The sequence below is a fragment of the Camellia sinensis genome, chromosome 9 (assembly GCF_055761805.1).
Source record: "Camellia sinensis isolate YWXY chromosome 9, ASM5576180v1, whole genome shotgun sequence".
In the NCBI taxonomy this organism is placed as follows: Eukaryota; Viridiplantae; Streptophyta; class Magnoliopsida; order Ericales; family Theaceae; genus Camellia; species Camellia sinensis.
This window is the reverse complement of record NC_138969.1, coordinates 162,160,530-162,177,396: the sequence shown is the minus strand read 5'-3', so window position 1 is coordinate 162,177,396 and position 16,867 is coordinate 162,160,530. Positions and strand designations below refer to the sequence as shown.

At 35.5% G+C, this 16,867-nt stretch overlaps 2 protein-coding genes across 3 annotated transcripts; one reads left to right on the top strand and one right to left on the bottom strand.

Annotated features, from left to right (window-relative positions):
• The first annotated feature begins 1,161 nt into the window (after positions 1–1,161).
• Positions 1,162–2,622, top strand: LOC145799867 (uncharacterized). Its single transcript, XM_082889503.1, has 5 exons — positions 1,162–1,209; positions 1,400–1,497; positions 1,584–1,779; positions 1,886–1,969; positions 2,056–2,622. The coding sequence occupies exons 1-5, from the start codon at positions 1,162–1,164 to the stop codon at positions 2,620–2,622; spliced, it is 993 nt and encodes a 330-aa protein (XP_082745629.1).
• A 2,899-nt stretch (positions 2,623–5,521) lies between these two features.
• Positions 5,522–9,432, bottom strand: LOC114301914 (sugar carrier protein C). Of its 2 annotated transcripts, none has more exons than XM_028246872.2 (4): positions 9,040–9,432; positions 8,605–8,927; positions 6,494–7,123; positions 5,522–6,415 (listed from the first exon to the last, which is right to left on the bottom strand). In XM_028246872.2, exons 1-4 carry the CDS (start codon positions 9,173–9,175, stop codon positions 5,960–5,962), a joined length of 1,545 nt encoding a protein of 514 aa, XP_028102673.2. In that variant the 5' UTR covers positions 9,176–9,432; the 3' UTR covers positions 5,522–5,959. The 2 variants fall into 2 exon arrangements, with proteins under 2 accessions (XP_028102673.2, XP_082744014.1); XM_082887888.1 differs by having other exon boundaries at positions 5,522–6,420; positions 9,040–9,384.
• Between the last annotated feature and the right edge of the window lie 7,435 nt (positions 9,433–16,867).

The following is a 16,867-nucleotide window of genomic DNA, read 5'->3' as shown; positions in this document are numbered from 1 at the left end:
TTTATATATATATATGTATATATATTAGGAGCATTTATATATATTGAAGCAAAGCTCTGCAGATCCCATCAACCTTTATATTTGTTGTCCCACTTTGTTTTTCTATTTCAGTCTCCCATGTGTTGATTAGTTTCTTTGCAGAGTCCAACATTATGTGCACCAAATTCTGAATCATATTTTTCCCATTTAATCATTTTGTTTGAAAACTTATCTAACATTATGATGAGAGGTGGAGGTTAGTAAGGCCCCGTTTGGGGACTTACTTTTTTAGCCAATTAGCCAAAAAGTTACTAAATTAGCCAAAAAGCCAACAACTCATACCAAAAAGTCAAAGATTCTCTTTTCTCTCTACTTTTTGCACATCTTTTCGTAATTAGCCAAAAAGTCATCCCAAACATACAAGTTTTTTTTACCTACCTTTTTAGCCAAATAGCCAAAAAGTTACTAAATTAGCCTGTTCCCAAACGAGGCCTAAGTATTGTATTAGTACCTTAACTTTATCAGCATAGAACTCAGGAGCAATTGTTTTTAAATGCACAATATATAAGTTCAGAAGCTCAATATATTTTAAATGCACATAATTTTTTATATATATTATTATTATTTTTTTCTTAGCAATGTACCTGTAGAATATGTTTCATATTTATTTCATTTCTTAATTCCTTTAAGTTGATTTATTAGACTCATTGTTCATGGACCTATTAAAACCAATAAATTAAGTGGTAGGTAGCAGTGTATAATTAGGCTCATGTATCGAATCTGCTTGATTGACTTTCACTACAATTTTCAAAACTTTTGTCTGTCAACAGCTTAATTGTTCAATTTTTTTTTTAAAGAGGCTTAACATTTTAGATTTTTTATTTTTATTTAAAGATGTTTAATCTGCCAGATTTTTTATTTCATATTTTTTTTATTATTTTAGATTTAATTTTAGATTTTTTAATCTGTCAAATTTTTTTATTTCAGATTATTTTTATATCAGATTTTTTTTTAAAGAGGTTTCATCTGTCAGATTTTTTTAAAGAGGCTTGATTGTTAAGTAAAGAGGTTTAATATTTTAGATTTTTTATTTTTATTTTAAATGCATTATTATTAGTAACTAAATTAGAATTACAATATTTGTTAATTGAAAACTGTTATTGTAGATAATCGAAAGTTATAATGGCGCATGAAGGTGGTTCTAGTGGAAACCTCCAAGTGATGATATTGGTTGGAAATTTGGAATTCCACTAGAAAATAATAAGCATAAAATTAGGTGTAAATTTGTGGAAAAGAGCTAAATGGTGGTATAACTAGGTTGAAACAATATTTAGCCCATATAAAAGGTCAAGTCGCACCTTGTGCTAATGTTAGTGGTAAAGTTCAAACACTAATGATATATTATTTGAATAATTATAAGGGCAAAAAGCTTGACAAAAGGAAGATGAATGAGGAATTGACAGGGCTAGTGATATTGAGATTGCACCTCCTCCTAGTTTTGCTCGGCGAAGTCATAGTGTTTGTGAGGCTAGTACAAGTAGGAAATGGATTGATAAATCCTCTCTAGAAGTTCAATTTTTAGACATAGATGTGGATCTTCATAGGACCAAAGGCAACAAACAATCCAAACTCTCCTCTAGATTCTTGAAAGAAGCAAAGAAAAAATTAGGAAGAGTAGTTAGCCAGTTTGTATTGTTCACTCCAGTGCCTACTAATGTTGTTAATTCTAAATGGCTAGAACCAATGTTGGATACTGCAAGAGAGGCTGGAAAAGGAACAAAGCTACCTACTTCTTATGAAGTAAGCCTCTAACTTAAAGTTTTAAAAAACTCTATCTATGTTTAAAAATAAATAAATTATTAAGATGCTTGTTAATAGTTTTTGTTTGTTATTTATTATTAAACAGGTAACTGAAGTGTATTTACGAATGGAGTATGAAACTTTACAAAATTGGATAAAATCTCATAAATCTAGTTGGGCTGAGAGAGGTGTTACAATTATGTGTGATGGATGGTGTGGACCCACAAGAAAGCACATTGTTAATTTTCTTATAGCAATCGTGGAACAATTTTTTAGGAGTCTGTGAATGTAACTGATGTACCTAGTAGGACAGCTGATTATTACTTAGGCCTCATGGACAAGGTAGTGGATGAAATTGGAGAAGAATATGTTGTGCAAATCGTAACTGATAACGGAGCTGCGATAAAGGCTGCTGGTTACAAACTCATGCAAAAAAAGGAGAATCTATATTGGACAAGATGTGCAGCTCATTGTATTGATCTTATGTTAGAGGATATTGGGAAGAAAAAAAGTGTAGCAAAGGTGTTGGATTGTGCAAAAGTAATCACACGCTTTATTTACACCTCCAATTGGGTCGTTGATTTCATGAAGAGATTCACAGGAGATAGAGAGTTGTTACGTCCTGTCATCACACACTTTGCCACCAATTTCATTACTTTGGAAAGCATTGTTAAACATAAGACTATTTCACAGGATATGTTTCATTCTCAAGAGTGGAAGCACAGCAAATGGTCCAAAAAGGATGATGTAAAAGAAGCGAAAAAAATTATACAAAGTAAAGATTTTTGGGACCAAGGCGGCAGATGTATTATAAGTTCAAGAACCACTTCTAAAAGTGCTTAGACTTGTAGATGGGGATGAAAAGCCCATAATGGGTTTTATATATGAAGCCATGGATAGAGCAAAGTTGGCCATCAAACAAAATTGTCGCTATTATGTAGATTATTGGAAGATTATTGATAATCGATGGGCTTTCCAACTACACATGGACTTGCATGCTGCTGGTAAGTAATTTTTAATTTATTTAAATTATAAATTATGTGTTCCTTGTCTCACTTTTATTATTATTTTATATTTGAATGTAGGTTATTTTTTAAATCCCATATTCCAATATGGGGAGCACCTTTCTAATCATCGAGAAGTGATGAGTGGAGTTAAAAATGTGATTTGGAGACTTCTACCAGATTTAAACGAGCAAATACAAGCGATAAACCAAATTAGTAATTATTTAATATTAGTTAAATTGATAACTTATTATTTGACTTGTGAATTGTGTTTGTAAAACTGCTTATTGCCGTTTGTTCATTGTAGATCTCTTTATTTTGTAATAAAGAAGATTCTTTTGGTGCTGTGTTAGCACAAAGAGCAATGAAAGCAACAAATCCTGGTAATTATCATATACTCAATCAACTATTAACTATTTCAATTACATATTATTGTTACATTGTCAACACTTCTATATCAAATTATAACATAATCACTAATATTTGATTGATTTGTATATAGCTGAATGGTGGATCCATTATGGTACATTGGCTCCAACACTCCAAAAAGTGGCTGTGAGAGTATTAAGCCAAACCACGTCTTCTTCTAATTGTGAGCGCAATTGGAGTACATTTAGCCTGATACATACAAAGATAAGGAATCGGTTGAAGTATAAAAATTTAAATAAACTTATTTATGTGTATTACAATATGAGGCTAAAGATCAGACATGCAACACGAAAAAGCCAAGATGACAGAGAGGAATCTTTTAACCCCATCAATCTTGACTATATATTTGAAGAAGATGATCTATTAACTCCATAACTTCAAGAGAGAGAGCATGCAGTCTTGGATAATGAAGATAACTCAGGTTGGTTGATTGTTGATGATGATGATGAGGGAGATCATGCCACTAGTAGCCAAGTACCTCAGCACCATCAAAAAGCAGGGTCTGCTGGAAGTGGCTCTAGTGAGGGTCGCGGTTTGAGTCCACCTAGTGGTAGTGGAGATGATAGTGATAGCAGTCGTCCTCCAACAGGTGGTGGAAGTGGTGGACAAAGGGAGTCTGCAGGTTCTGCACATGGTTGTAGACGTAGTATTCATCATATTGATCATGATTGGAACATGGATTCTACACAGCAACAATGACATTCTATTTCTACTCCTGATATAGAAGCATCAATTGGGCATTCACGACATATTGATGATATTTATGGTCATCGTGACCTTACAAATCAATTTGGACACCTCGGAGTTAGACAAGAAGATGGAAGGGGAACGCAACATTGGCGACCAATATGCCAAGTACCATATCCTTATTACCCTCCTCCAAGTCAACCACCACCACACATCTATCAACCACCTTATATGGGAAATTGGAACTACTCTCAACAACCTCATCAATATTCATATATAGAGGGTTTCAATTATGGTACAGGGGAGCTTGCAATGACACAACAATAATCAAGTAGCAGTGGCAGCAACAACACTACTTATGATCAATGCACTTTCAATAACTACTACCAGGAATATCAATATCGAGAAATAGGCCAACCAATTCATAGTGATGATCAAAGTGATGTGAGATATGGAGATTCTTCTGTACCACCACGTAATTCTTTTTATTACTAAGTTTTAGAGTTGTTGATTTATAGTAGATTGTTTGTATACGATTATGACTGAGATTGTTTGTATACGATTATGACTGAAGCGAATGATTTATTTTCACGTCCCTCTTTCTCTTATTAATTTGTTGTGCATGTTAAAGTATTTCATTATTGAAAATAAGTAAAAAAATATTTTCACATCAATTTTATATTAAAAGTTTAACATATATGCCAAATAAAAGCTTGAGACTAAAATAAATACATGTCATTTAATTGACAATGAGTCAAAAGTGCCTCTACATATCAAAATTTTAATTAAAATGTGATAAATTAAGACTAAAAGAGTTCAAAAAATGCATAAAATTGAGTTTTAGAGGGATTGCTAATGATTTTTGAAATTTCACAGCCGCGACGCCCGATACCCGATACGTACCGGTCGATACTACCGATACCGATACTCCACGATCGATACCGTTACGTTACTCGATACTGCGATTTAGAACTATGGGTGGTGGTGCTCATGTGTTCGTGTGAGACGACGATGTAGAGAAAGGAAGAAGAAAAAGAAGAAGAAGAAGGAGGAAGAGGACGAGGAGAGAGAGAGAGAGAGGGGGGGCCATGAGAATGCAAAGCAAAAACTGTGTGACTAACAATATTAATATATAAAACAAATCTCGAAGGTAAAGATTGTACAACTTTAACAATATTAATAAATAAATAAATAAATTGGAGTAGAAAATTGTGGATAAATTTTTTTTGAGGATATGTTTATAAATTATTTTTGTATTAAAAAACGTAGATTATAAGTAGAATATCTAGTTTATTGGGAAAATATATATATATAAAAAAATTGTCATATCTACTAGAAATTTATAAATATCTAAGAACATCTAGAATTATTTATTATTATTATTATTATTTATAATTAAAATATAATTTAGTAAAAAAAAATTAAAAAAACACTTATTGATTTATAAGATTATGACTTTTTGGGAGTGAAAATAATTTCTCTTTTTTTTAATTTTTTCTAGTAAAAGTTTTCATGATATACTAATGCATGCTGTATAAAGTTATAATTTATTATAACATAAAATGCAGGTCATCTTAAGCATAGACATTTCACGGCATATTTTTACAAGCCCTGAAAGTAAATGTTTTCAATGGCATATTTTTGTTTGTCATAAATATATGAATCAACGATATACATAGTATGTATGCCATTTTTTACAAAGTATTAATGACTTGTCAAAAATAAATATCGTAGAATACACTAATTATGACATGCTTTTGATGCATGTCGTAAACGCAAAACCGTAAATAGTAACTTTTGTTGTAGTGCTCTATCTATATCCCTCGCGGATTGTATATGTATGCCGCAAAATGAATTCATCACAGGCCACACATTTTTCGTAGCAGCAATGTTAGGTATCATGAAAATAATCATGAAAGTTTTGTGACTCTTGGATTACACTTAGAATAAAGCACCACACACTAATCAAGGTAATCCAAAAATCATAAATCTTTCATGATCATTTTCATGAAAAACAATTTCATGATCCCTAACTTTTCTCTTTTCATTGATTTGCCATCCTAGTCCATCTCAATGGCTCCATTAGCTGGGTAATCAACTTCGATCATGAACCTCGACCAGAACCAATGTTCCTTCCATATAATCACCATTTCTTCAATTGGTATGTTCTTTGTCTCGGGCACGAAGAAGAACACGAAAATGGTCATCACCACCACGAAGAATGCGAAGAAGATGAACAAACCAAACTTCAAGTGGCAGAGCATTGTCAAGAAGACTTGAGCGACTGCAAATGTGAAAATCATGTTGACCGACACGTTGATACTCTGTGCTGCTGAACGGATTTCGAGTGGGAAAATTTCACTAGGTACTAACCAACCAAGAGCTCCCCATGACCACGCAAAACCAGCAACATAGATACATATGAAAAGCACCACAACACTAGCATACCACTTGGGCAAGTCACCCGGGGTCCCATTGACCCCGAACTTAGCACCAATGCAAGCCGCAACTGCAATCTATCCTAACAAAAATTAAATCAAATAAATAACATGTAAATAACTATTAAAAAAAAAACACGAAAAACTAAATTATACTTGACAAAGGAACATTTGAGTGCCCCCCAAGAGGAATAAAAACCGTCTTCCCCACTTATCGACGCCATAAAAAGCGTTTAGTGTTGCGAGAACGTTCACACCACCAGTGATCACAGCTGACATAAGTGAGGCATTGCTTGCAAAACCAATAGTGTTGAATAAGACCGGTGCATAGAACATAATGACATTAATGCCGGTGAGTTGTTGGAAAAAAGAAATGAGGATGGCCATGGTCAGGTGGGGTCGATATTTCCTTTGCAAAAGGTTTCTCCATGGATGTTCCACCTTCTTAGATGCCTCGCTAGCCGCCACAAGATCATTGAACTCTTCATCAACATCATCAACACCACGAATTCTTTGGAGTTTAGATTTGGCTTCATCAGTCTTGCCACACTCTATCATCGAGTTGGGCGTCTCAGGAAGGATTAATGATCCGATCGTGATTATGAGGGCAGGGACCACCGCTCCCCCCAAGCTCAACCGCCATCCCCAACCACCTTTGATCTGGGCGGAAAAGTAGTTCAACACATTGGCTGTCAATATCCCGATTGTGATCGACAATTGAAACCCTATGTTGAGTGCACCACGGTACTTGTATGGAGCCATTTCGGAGAGGTATAGTGGCACAGACTATAATTACAAATCAAAAACAATGTTTTAGTACTTAAATTAATTCAAATTAAAAACAAATTAAGATTAACTAATTATTAATCTCATTACAAAATCGAATAATAAATTAAATGAGTTTTTGAGGAAAAAAAAACAAAAACAAAAACAAAAGGTGTACCACATGTTCTTCTAAGTATAGGTATTAAAATGTTATTTTCAACCCAATCAAGAAAACCAAAACACATCACAGCAGACTTGACATATATTTTAAAAACAAGTAGTTTTTAAATCAATTTTTAAAATTTTTATTTCTATTCAATGCCTTTTCATTTACGAATAGATTTTTTGATTTTTTTTTTATTACAGAAAAATCCTCCCTACCCTCCCACAAGTTCAACGCAACGCCCCTTGCAGAAATCACCAGAGTGTCCTGTTAGTCGTTCCGAGTGAGGAGACTATAACCTGGAAACTTGTCCCGACCTTCCAAGACAAGCTCCGCTTAAGTCAGGACTCGCACAACGAGTGAGCATTGAACCCACACCAAGTGCTGATTAAACAATTTGAGATCCAACCTCCTAACCAACTATGTTCCGCCCAGGAGATTGACCCAAGGGGGAGGGAATTGAACTTGTAAATTATTTTGTATAATTTTACTCGGTAAAATTGACTAAAAAAAAATATATTTTAGCCATTAGAATTAATTTAACATGTAAAATATTATTTTTATCAATTTTACTTAATAAAAATGGACAAGTAATTTAGATTTAAAAAATATTATAATATTAAAATCTAAATTAACAAAGTTGAAAATTTAGAACTTTTACTTGGTAGAAATGACAAATTTGAGTTTTTTTTTTTCCAAATAATTTCATTTTAAAAAGACAAGTCAAAGTACATCAAAAAGTTATGGAGAATTTAAAAGACCTGCAAAAGAAGATTACTCGGAACAAGTATCAGACTGAATTTCTAGCACTTCAGTCCTTTGTTTTTGGATTACTAGTCAGACCTGATGCAAATAGTCACAAGTTTTTGTTTCAAAAAGAAAAAGAACAAAATGTAATATTTGCTTCAGAAAGTAACAAAATCAATTTTGGAAAAGGATTTTTTTTTTTTTTTTGTTGGAGGAAAAACAGAAAGCAAAAGATCTTGGAAGAATCAAACAAATTCCATAAACACAAACTCTGTTGTAATTTTAGAAACCATTGAAACGTCTGAATGCCTTGATCCAAAACACATCTTTTGGTTTTAAGAATCAGAAGAAATGCAATATTTGCTTCAAAAAATAACAAAATTACTTTTAGAGAATGAAGAAAACAAACAATGATTTTAAAAAAAAAAAAAAAAAAAAACATATACAACAAGACAAACACAAAACAAAAAGAGATCTAGGAAGACTCAAACAAATTCCAAAAACACATACTCTGGTTTTTAAAAACAAAAACAAAAACCATAACAGATGGAATATTCAAACATCAGAGAGAGAGAGAAAGAGAACAGGGTACCTGATTGGCGAATCCGATGCCAAAACCAAGCAAAATACGACCAACGATTAGCATCCAGACAGCTTGAGCGAACCCATTAATGAGAGCTCCAGCGCAGAACAGTACACCTCCGAACAACATGGACAATTTTCTTCCCAATTTTCTCGTCACTGTCGAAGCAACAAGCGACGATAACACAGCAGCCAAGTACAGAGAAGAAGTGAACATAGTGAGAGTGAAACTGTCAAATTTACAGTACTGGTTCGTCGAACTATCTGCCTTTTGTTTCTCATACACAGATGGAAAGAACTTCTTCAAGAACGAATCCATAGATGTCACCCCACCTGTAAATACACAAAACCCAAATTGAAAAAACCAAAACCCAGATCAAAAAAATTGTAGATGACAGTATACATTGATATATGCAGAATCAAAGAACAGTGTATGTATGTGTACCGGAAATTCCGATATCGTAACCGAAGATGAGACCACCCATAGCTGCAACCATGCATGTTAGGGTGACATAGAGGGTGAGGTCACCGGGATATTCCTTTCCGGTACAAGGACCAGGGCAGAAGCCAGCTGCTGGCATGTTTGGTAATCTGTTCCGGTGACCGGAGAAGAAAAGAGAGGTGGGTTGTGAAGAGGCACGGTGGCGGAGAACACAGAGAGAGAAAGGAGAATGGTAGAGCCACGGTTGTAACCGTTACACCCCGTTATGGTGATTATTATTATCCGTTATGACTGTTATAGTAGTATGACGGAAACTGACATGTGTAATAGTCGTTTCGATATTACGTAACGGCTGTAACAATACTGTAACGGTCATAACAGTACTATAACGACCGTAACGGTTCATTAGATATCATTACACCATTTTATAATATTTTGAATAGTTTCTTTTTTTCGAAAAAAGATAAACAAAAACTTATACAAAAAAAATAAATAAATACTCAAGTGATCTAAGCCTAAATAAAAAAATCTTATATGGATTTTTTTTCTTTATAATCTTTTTTAAAATTTATGGTATAATTTTTATTTTATAATCCTTTCATTTAATAATTGTGAATATTTTTTATTTAATTAGTTTAGGTATTGATAAAAAAATAATTTGTAGGCATTTAAAATCAATTATTCTTAAAATCACTAACTATTGAAATAAAATGTAAAAAACTCATTTTACAGTGATTTAAAAATATGAAATATATTAGATCATACTTAAAAATTAACAAAAATTGATCAAAATTTATTTTAAACCCCAATAAATGTGATTCTGAAAAATATATATATATATATATATATCGGTAAATTTTCTTCAAATTGTACGAAAAATTAAAAAATTAAAAAAATCACAGTTTCGATTACCGCAACCGTTACGTTACGGCCTTTACACTTCGTAACTATTACTACGTCACTACAACCGTTACGACAATTGCAATCGTTTTTCAAAGCCTGGGTAGAGCATGGAAACATCATATACATAAAGAGGGCTAATACTTACCGCAACCGTTACGTTATGGCCTTTACACTTCGTAACTATTACTGCGTCACTGCAACCGTTACGATAATTGCAATTGTTTTTCAAAGCCTGGGTAGAGCATGGAAACATCATATACATTGAAAGATTAGTTTGAGAGAGTGAGAGAAGCTATAGAGCGAGAGAGAGACTCTGAAATGTTTGTATATGCATTAATTTACAAAGAGAATGAAGTCTCTCTTTATAGAGAGAAATATGGGCATTGGATACCAAAGAACCCACTACCACCGAAAGCATAAAGTAAAGCTATACAATTAATAATGATAAAGCTAAAGCTATTCTAACATAAAGCTATACAATTAATAATGATAAAGCTAAAGCTATTCTGCCGACGAGCTGGCGATAAAGAGTAGCATCAGAGAGAAGAGTCCCATCGAGAGGAGTGAGACGAATCTGAGGATCAACCGGAGTAGAGGCAGTTTTGCAATCAGTAAGACCAGCTCGAGCCAGAAGATCGGATGCATATTTGGCCTGGGACAAATAGGAACCAGTAGAATCATGAGAGACTTCAAGGCCTAAGAAGTAGTTAAGAGTACCAAGGTCCTTCATCTCAAACTGTTGGTGGAGAAATTGTTTGAGGTGGAGAATACCAGCTTTATCATCACCAGTGATAATCATATCATCCACATACAGAAGAAGAAGAGTAGTACCATGAGAAGTAGTCCGTATAAAAAGAGCAGAGTCATAGGAGCTAGAGGTGAAGCCGAAGTCATGAATGGTAGAACTGAACTTAGCAAACCAAGCACGAGGCGCTTGCTTGAGACCATAAAGAGCATGCTGTAGTTTGCAAACCTGATGAGGTTGAAAAGTGGACCCAGGTGGAGGTTGCATGTAGACCTCTTCAAGAAGATGACCATTGAGGAAAGCATTTTTGACATCCATCTGAAAGAGCCCCCAGTGGCGAGCAGTAGCAACAGCAAGTAAACTGCGAACAGAGGTAAGCCGAGCAACAGGAGAGAATGTCTCATCATAATCAATGCCATATTCTTGGTTGAAACCCTTGGCAACAAGACGAGCTTTGTAGCGTTCAATAGAGCCATCAGAATGTGTTTTGATTTTGTAAACCCATTTGCAGCCAATCGCAGTCTTGCCAGGAGGAAGATCAACAAGATCCCAAGTATGAGCTTTGTCCAAGGCATGGAGTTCATCAGTCATAGCTTGCTGCCAAAGAGGATTAGTACAAGCCTCACGATAGGAGGTAGGTTCATAAGTAGAGAAGGCAGCAGATCCAACAATATAATCACGAAGATGGATAGGAGGTTGAGTTACCCGGCGTGGTCGACCCGTAGGAGGATCGGTGGGAGGAAGAGTCGATGGAGAAGGAGGTGTGGCAACAAGAGGTAGACCTTCAGGTAGAGCAGGCTGGACAGGATCAGGGGTGAGCAAGGGCGTCTCGATGGAGGAGGAACCTGTATCAAAATCAGCAGAGAAAAGATCGATGGAAGGATTAGTAAACAGTGCAGTAGTGGAAAGTCCGGGTAAGTGAAAGGAGGATAGCGAGGAAAACATTTGGTGTTCCTAGAAAACGACATGACGGGAGATACGAAGACGTTTAGAGAGAGGATCCCAACAGCGAAAGCCTTTATGTTCAATGCCATACCCAAGAAAGCAACAAAGACGAGAGCGAGGTTCAAGCTTGGTGTGTTCATGGGATTGAAGTAGAACAAAACAAGCAGAGCCAAAAACCCGGAGATTGGCGTAAGGAGGGGGAGTGCCATGCAGACGTTCAAAGGGAGTTTGATTATGGATGACAGGGGTAGGAGCACAGTTGATAGTGTAAACAGCAGTGAGGGCAGCTTCTCCCCAAAAGTTTTCAGGACAGGAAGAAGAGAGAAGGAGAGCGCGAGTAGTGTCAATAATATGCCTATGTTTCCGTTCAGCGCGGCCATTTTGCTGGGACGTGCCAGCACAGGAACGATGAGGCAGTGTACCATGATGCTGAAGAAAGGAAAGGAAATCTGAATCCCGATATTCCATAGCATTGTCAGAGCGAAAAATTTTGATGGTTTTGGAGAATTGGGTGTGAACCATTTGTGCAAATCGATAATAAATGTGTTTAAGTTCAGACCTATTTTTCATGAGAAAAAGCCAAGTAAACCGGGAAAAATCATCAATAAAAACAACAAAATAGCGGGATCCCCCCATAGTAGTAGTAGGGGAGGGCCCCCAAATATCCGAATGTATAAGATCAAAAGGGGCAAGAGAAACAGAAGTACTCTTATTAAATGATAAAGCAGGTTGTTTGGCAAGTTGACAGGGTATACAATCGAAATTATCGGGAATTACATGACCCAACTGTCCACTAGAAACCAAAGACCTTAAACGAGTAACAGAAATATGCCCTAAGCGACAATGCCAAAGATGAAAGGGAGATAATAAGGAAGTAGATGTAGGAGCAGCAATCTGAGGAGAGGCAGGAACATGAAGGTGAATGAGTTCATAGAGACGTCCACGCTTACGGCCGATCCCAATAGTCTGCCCCGTCTGAGGGTCCTGTACCAAACAATCAGTAGCAGAAAAGGTGACAGTTAGACCAAGTTCACATAATTGACCAATGGAAATAAGGTTTAAGGTAAGAGCAGGGATATGATAAACGTGAGGTAGAGATAAAGAAGAGGTGGAAACAGTACCAACATGACGAACAGACATGAGGGAACCATCAGCAGTATGTATTGAGGGAATATGAGGAGATGAAGATAAGGAAGAAAAGATAGTAGAACTGGAGGTCATATGATTACAACAGGCAGAGTCAAAATACCAAGAAGAGTTACCTGGGATTACAGACAAAGCAGTAGGAGGAGGTGTACCAGATGAGGAGAGAAGTTGTTTGAGCATGGCCTCTACATCCGTCGGAGAAAAGTGAGGGGTAGATGGAGCAGGTGACTCAGAGAACCCTACAGAGGGGGCAGTGTCAGTGTGATGAGACTGATTCCCGGAAGCAGCAGCAGCAGTGTGATAAGACTGATTCCCGGAAGCAGAAGTAGCAGTGTGATGAGACTGGTTGCCGGAACGATGAAAACTTCCCCGGGAAGAGCCACCGCGAGAGGAGTGGCTATTGGAGGATGAGCGGGATGGATTGCGAAAACAATCCTGTTGCAGATGACCAGGACCAAGTTTGTTGCAGTAGCGGCAGGATCTGACGGGGCAATTGACTAGGAGATGGGTTAAAGGAAGGCCCCGATTCTGACAATAGAGGCAAGCAGTTGTCCGCTGGGTAAATGATGGCCGGGACGGAGGAGTGGCAAGAACAGAGTCCACATGATGAGTTTGAAGAGTACCTAGACGAGTCTCCTCTGATAGCAACTCAGAAATGGCTTGTTCAAGAGGGGGCAAGGGATGGCGATGAAGCAGAGAGGCACGTACGGGCTCAAAAGAGGGTGTAAGAGCCATGAGAAATTGCACCAACCTTTGCTGGTTGCGATGGTTAGTAAATAAAACTGCATCTTCGGGGTCATGCCGGTTGGTTCTGAAAGAGCAAGCTGATCCCAAACAGAGTATATTTGAGAATGGAAGTCATTAATGGACTGAGTGGATTCTTGGCGCATGCGGTGAAGTTGGTTCTGAAGTTGATATTGATGGGCAAGACCAGTAGTCTGGTATCGTTCTTTCAAAAAATCTCAGATGTCTTTCGCAGGAGTAGTTACAGAGTCAAGCTGAAAGCGGCCAAATTGAAGACTGATAGAGGTAACAGAGGTATTACGAAACCAGGTAATGATTTGGTAATTCTTACTGTCCCATTCCTCAAGTTGGTCTTCATATGTAGCAGTATGAACAGGAGTTTCAGTAGTGGCACTGTCTTTGACTGGTTTAGTCACATCCCCGGTGACAATTCGCCAGAGCTTCTTGCCTTTAAGAAAGGAATACATGGCTTGGGCCCACAGAACATAGTTTGAACCATTCAGAATAACGGAAATGGGATGGGAGGTATCAAGACGATCCATAATACTATTTAAGTAGGATTAAAGCAACAGGAAGAGACCTGTAGGAGCAAAATTTGGTAAAACAGAGTGTACCAGTGAGTCCGGAAGGTCGAAAATAGCCAGAAAAGGCTGCTGGACAGAGATGATGTCAGCGATGATGTCAGCGGCGCACGTTAGCAGAGTGCAGGGAGGAGCACGTTAGCAGGAAGGCGGCGGCGCACGGTAGCGAACTGGCGCAGGCGCGGCGCACAATAGCCGTTTTGGCGCACGCGGGTGCAATGTAGTGAAGCGGCGCACGAAAGGCGCACAATAGCAGGCGCGGCGTACGGGAGTGGCAGGGCTGACGTCAGCCGCGGTTGTGTGGGCGCGTGGAGGCGCGTGGCGGAGGTGAGTAGCAACAGATGGCGCGTGCGGGCGCGTGTGAGAGTGGTGGCGGAGCTGGTGACGCGCAGAAGGTAAAGGCGGCGCGTGTGGGCGCGTGGAGGGTGTTCTGAGAACGGGCTAGGTGCCGTTGGAATCGTGAGAAAATTCCGAGCGATTTGATGTATGCCACTGTGTACGGGACTAAACACCAAAATCGAAAATTGCCAGAAATGTAACACTGGGCTCTGATACCATGAAAGATTAGTTTGAGAGAGTGAGAGAAGCTATAGAGCGAGAGAGAGACTCTGAAATGTTTGTATATGCATTAATTTACAAAGAGAATGAAGTCTCTCTTTATAGAGAGAAATATGGGCATTGGATACCAAAGAACCCACTACCACCGAAAGCATAAAGTAAAGCTATACAATTAATAATGATAAAGCTAAAGCTATTCTAACATAAAGCTATACAATTAATAATGATAAAGCTAAAGCTATTCTAACATACATAAAGAGGGCTAATACTAAGGGTTATTTTGGGCATGGGGTTTTTTTTAATTTTTTTTTTTAAAGTTTATTATGAAAACATGTATAAAAAAATAATATAAAAGTCTATCTTTTAAACTCATTTTTCAGATTTAGTAATGTGTCAAAAAAATGATTGGTCGATAATAAAGAATAATTAATTATCAACTAATCATCTTCTTGACACGTCACCAAATTTAGAAATTGGATCTAATTTTTAAATGTGAATAGAAATACTCATAAATATATATATATATATATATATATAATAAAAATAAACCAATAAACCTCTTATTTTGGATATTTTCAAACCAAGCTTAGCCTGTGTTTGGCAAGGGCTTTTTCAGGCTTTTTTGGCTATTTTAGCCACAAAAAACAAAATAGGCTATTTTAGTCATAACAAACAAAACATCACATCCAACCCATAATCATTATATTCTTCTCTCACAAAAAAAGTCAAAAAAGCCAAAAAGCCAAAAAGCCCTTCCCAAACCAAGCTTTTTAGCCCAGGCTAAAATAGCCAAAAAAGCCAAAAAGCCAAAAAGCCAACCCACTTCCCAAACGGAGGCTTAAAGAGTCTCTTAGGACATTTGCGAGTTTGCTTTCTACAAATATAATAACTCAATATTATAGAGTTATAATTAAAAAAATAAATCAATTATAATTAAACACCATATAAAGTATAATTAAAAAGTTGTTAGATAAAAAATTAAAATAATGTTATAATTAATATCACAGTAAATCATAATTAATTTTGCAATAAGTTGTAATTAAAAATCATAACAAAGGTATAAATTTTTTTATTTTTTTGAACAAATTATAAATATATTTCTTGAGATTTGTTTAAAATATAAATTATCATTCTGATTCTAGAAATAACAAATACGTTATTGTTAAAATTTGTCATTTAACACAATTGACCAGAAAAAATAAAATTTATGACTATCTTCTTTTACAACAATAAAATCATCAAAATTATTAATTAAAAATACTATTAAAATTTATTAATTGACTTAATAATTTTAAATAAATTTAAAGAAATTTATTTATAATTTTTTTTATTTTTTTTAAAAGTGATATACAAGTTCACTTTTTAAACCTATTTTTTAGATCCAATAATGTGTAAGTAATATGATTTGTTAATGATTAGAAAATATATAAGAGAGAATATTACCTTAAATATTTTAATTAATTGTTACATAATTAAATTTTTTTAAAAAAATCTAATTTTTAAATTTGTATAGTAATTTTTTTTTTTTTTTTTTGTTGAGAGAGAGAGGCAAAGTTATTTATGGTTTTTTTTTTTTGATAGAGTGAAATGGGGAGTAAAGCTTGGCTGTGTGTGTAATGATGTTTGATTATAAAAGTGGACGTGATCTGTCCGAAAAGTTGAATTTGAATAAGCCCATGAGACGGTGGGAAACGACTTGCTGCTGCGGCTGGGAGTCAAATACGCGGATAGATGAATGGAGCTATTGTGTGACACATTGCCGGCTGAGTCAAATACGCGGTGTTTGGGAAAGATTTTTTTTTGGGTTTTTTTTTTTTAATTTTTTTAATCATATCAAATTTCATAATTAATTTATTTTTCTCTTATAAATATCATATCTAATTATAAAAAAATTTAACTATCTTTCTAAACATACAAAAAAAAAAAATTCCAATAATAATTTACAATTAAAAAAACTTACAAAAAAAATTCACTTTCTAAATTTGATTGGTCCGTCTAAAAAAAGTAAACTATAATAAAAAATAAAATAATAATAAATCAAAAAATCGAAAAAAAAAGGAGAATTACAGAGGTTTGACCCTTGTGCAAAATAAACTTTTAATTTTTAATTTTTTTAATTTAAATTCTAAATTTTTGATATACTTTCAATTTAAATTGTTTGATTATTTTCGTTAAATAACATTTGTAAAATAATAAATATTTTAGTCAT

Excerpts from the sequence above, each read along its gene's own strand:
- LOC114301914 (XM_028246872.2), bottom strand. The coding sequence starts at position 9,175 with ATGCCAGCAGCTGGCTTCTGCCCTGGTCCTTGTACCGGAAAGGAATAT. Across the intron at positions 7,124-8,604 it reads GCATCGGATTCGCCAATCAG|TCTGTGCCACTATACCTCTC; the intron begins GTACCCTGTTCT and ends TTGTAATTATAG. Across the intron at positions 6,416-6,493 it reads CTCAAATGTTCCTTTGTCAA|ATTGCAGTTGCGGCTTGCAT; the intron begins GTATAATTTAGT and ends TTGTTAGGATAG.
- LOC145799867 (XM_082889503.1), top strand. The coding sequence starts at position 1,162 with ATGGCGCATGAAGGTGGTTCTAGTGGAAACCTCCAAGTGATGATATTG. Across the intron at positions 1,210-1,399 it reads ACCTCCAAGTGATGATATTG|GGCAAAAAGCTTGACAAAAG; the intron begins GTTGGAAATTTG and ends AATAATTATAAG. Across the intron at positions 1,970-2,055 it reads CTAGTTGGGCTGAGAGAGGT|GAGTCTGTGAATGTAACTGA; the intron begins GTTACAATTATG and ends ACAATTTTTTAG.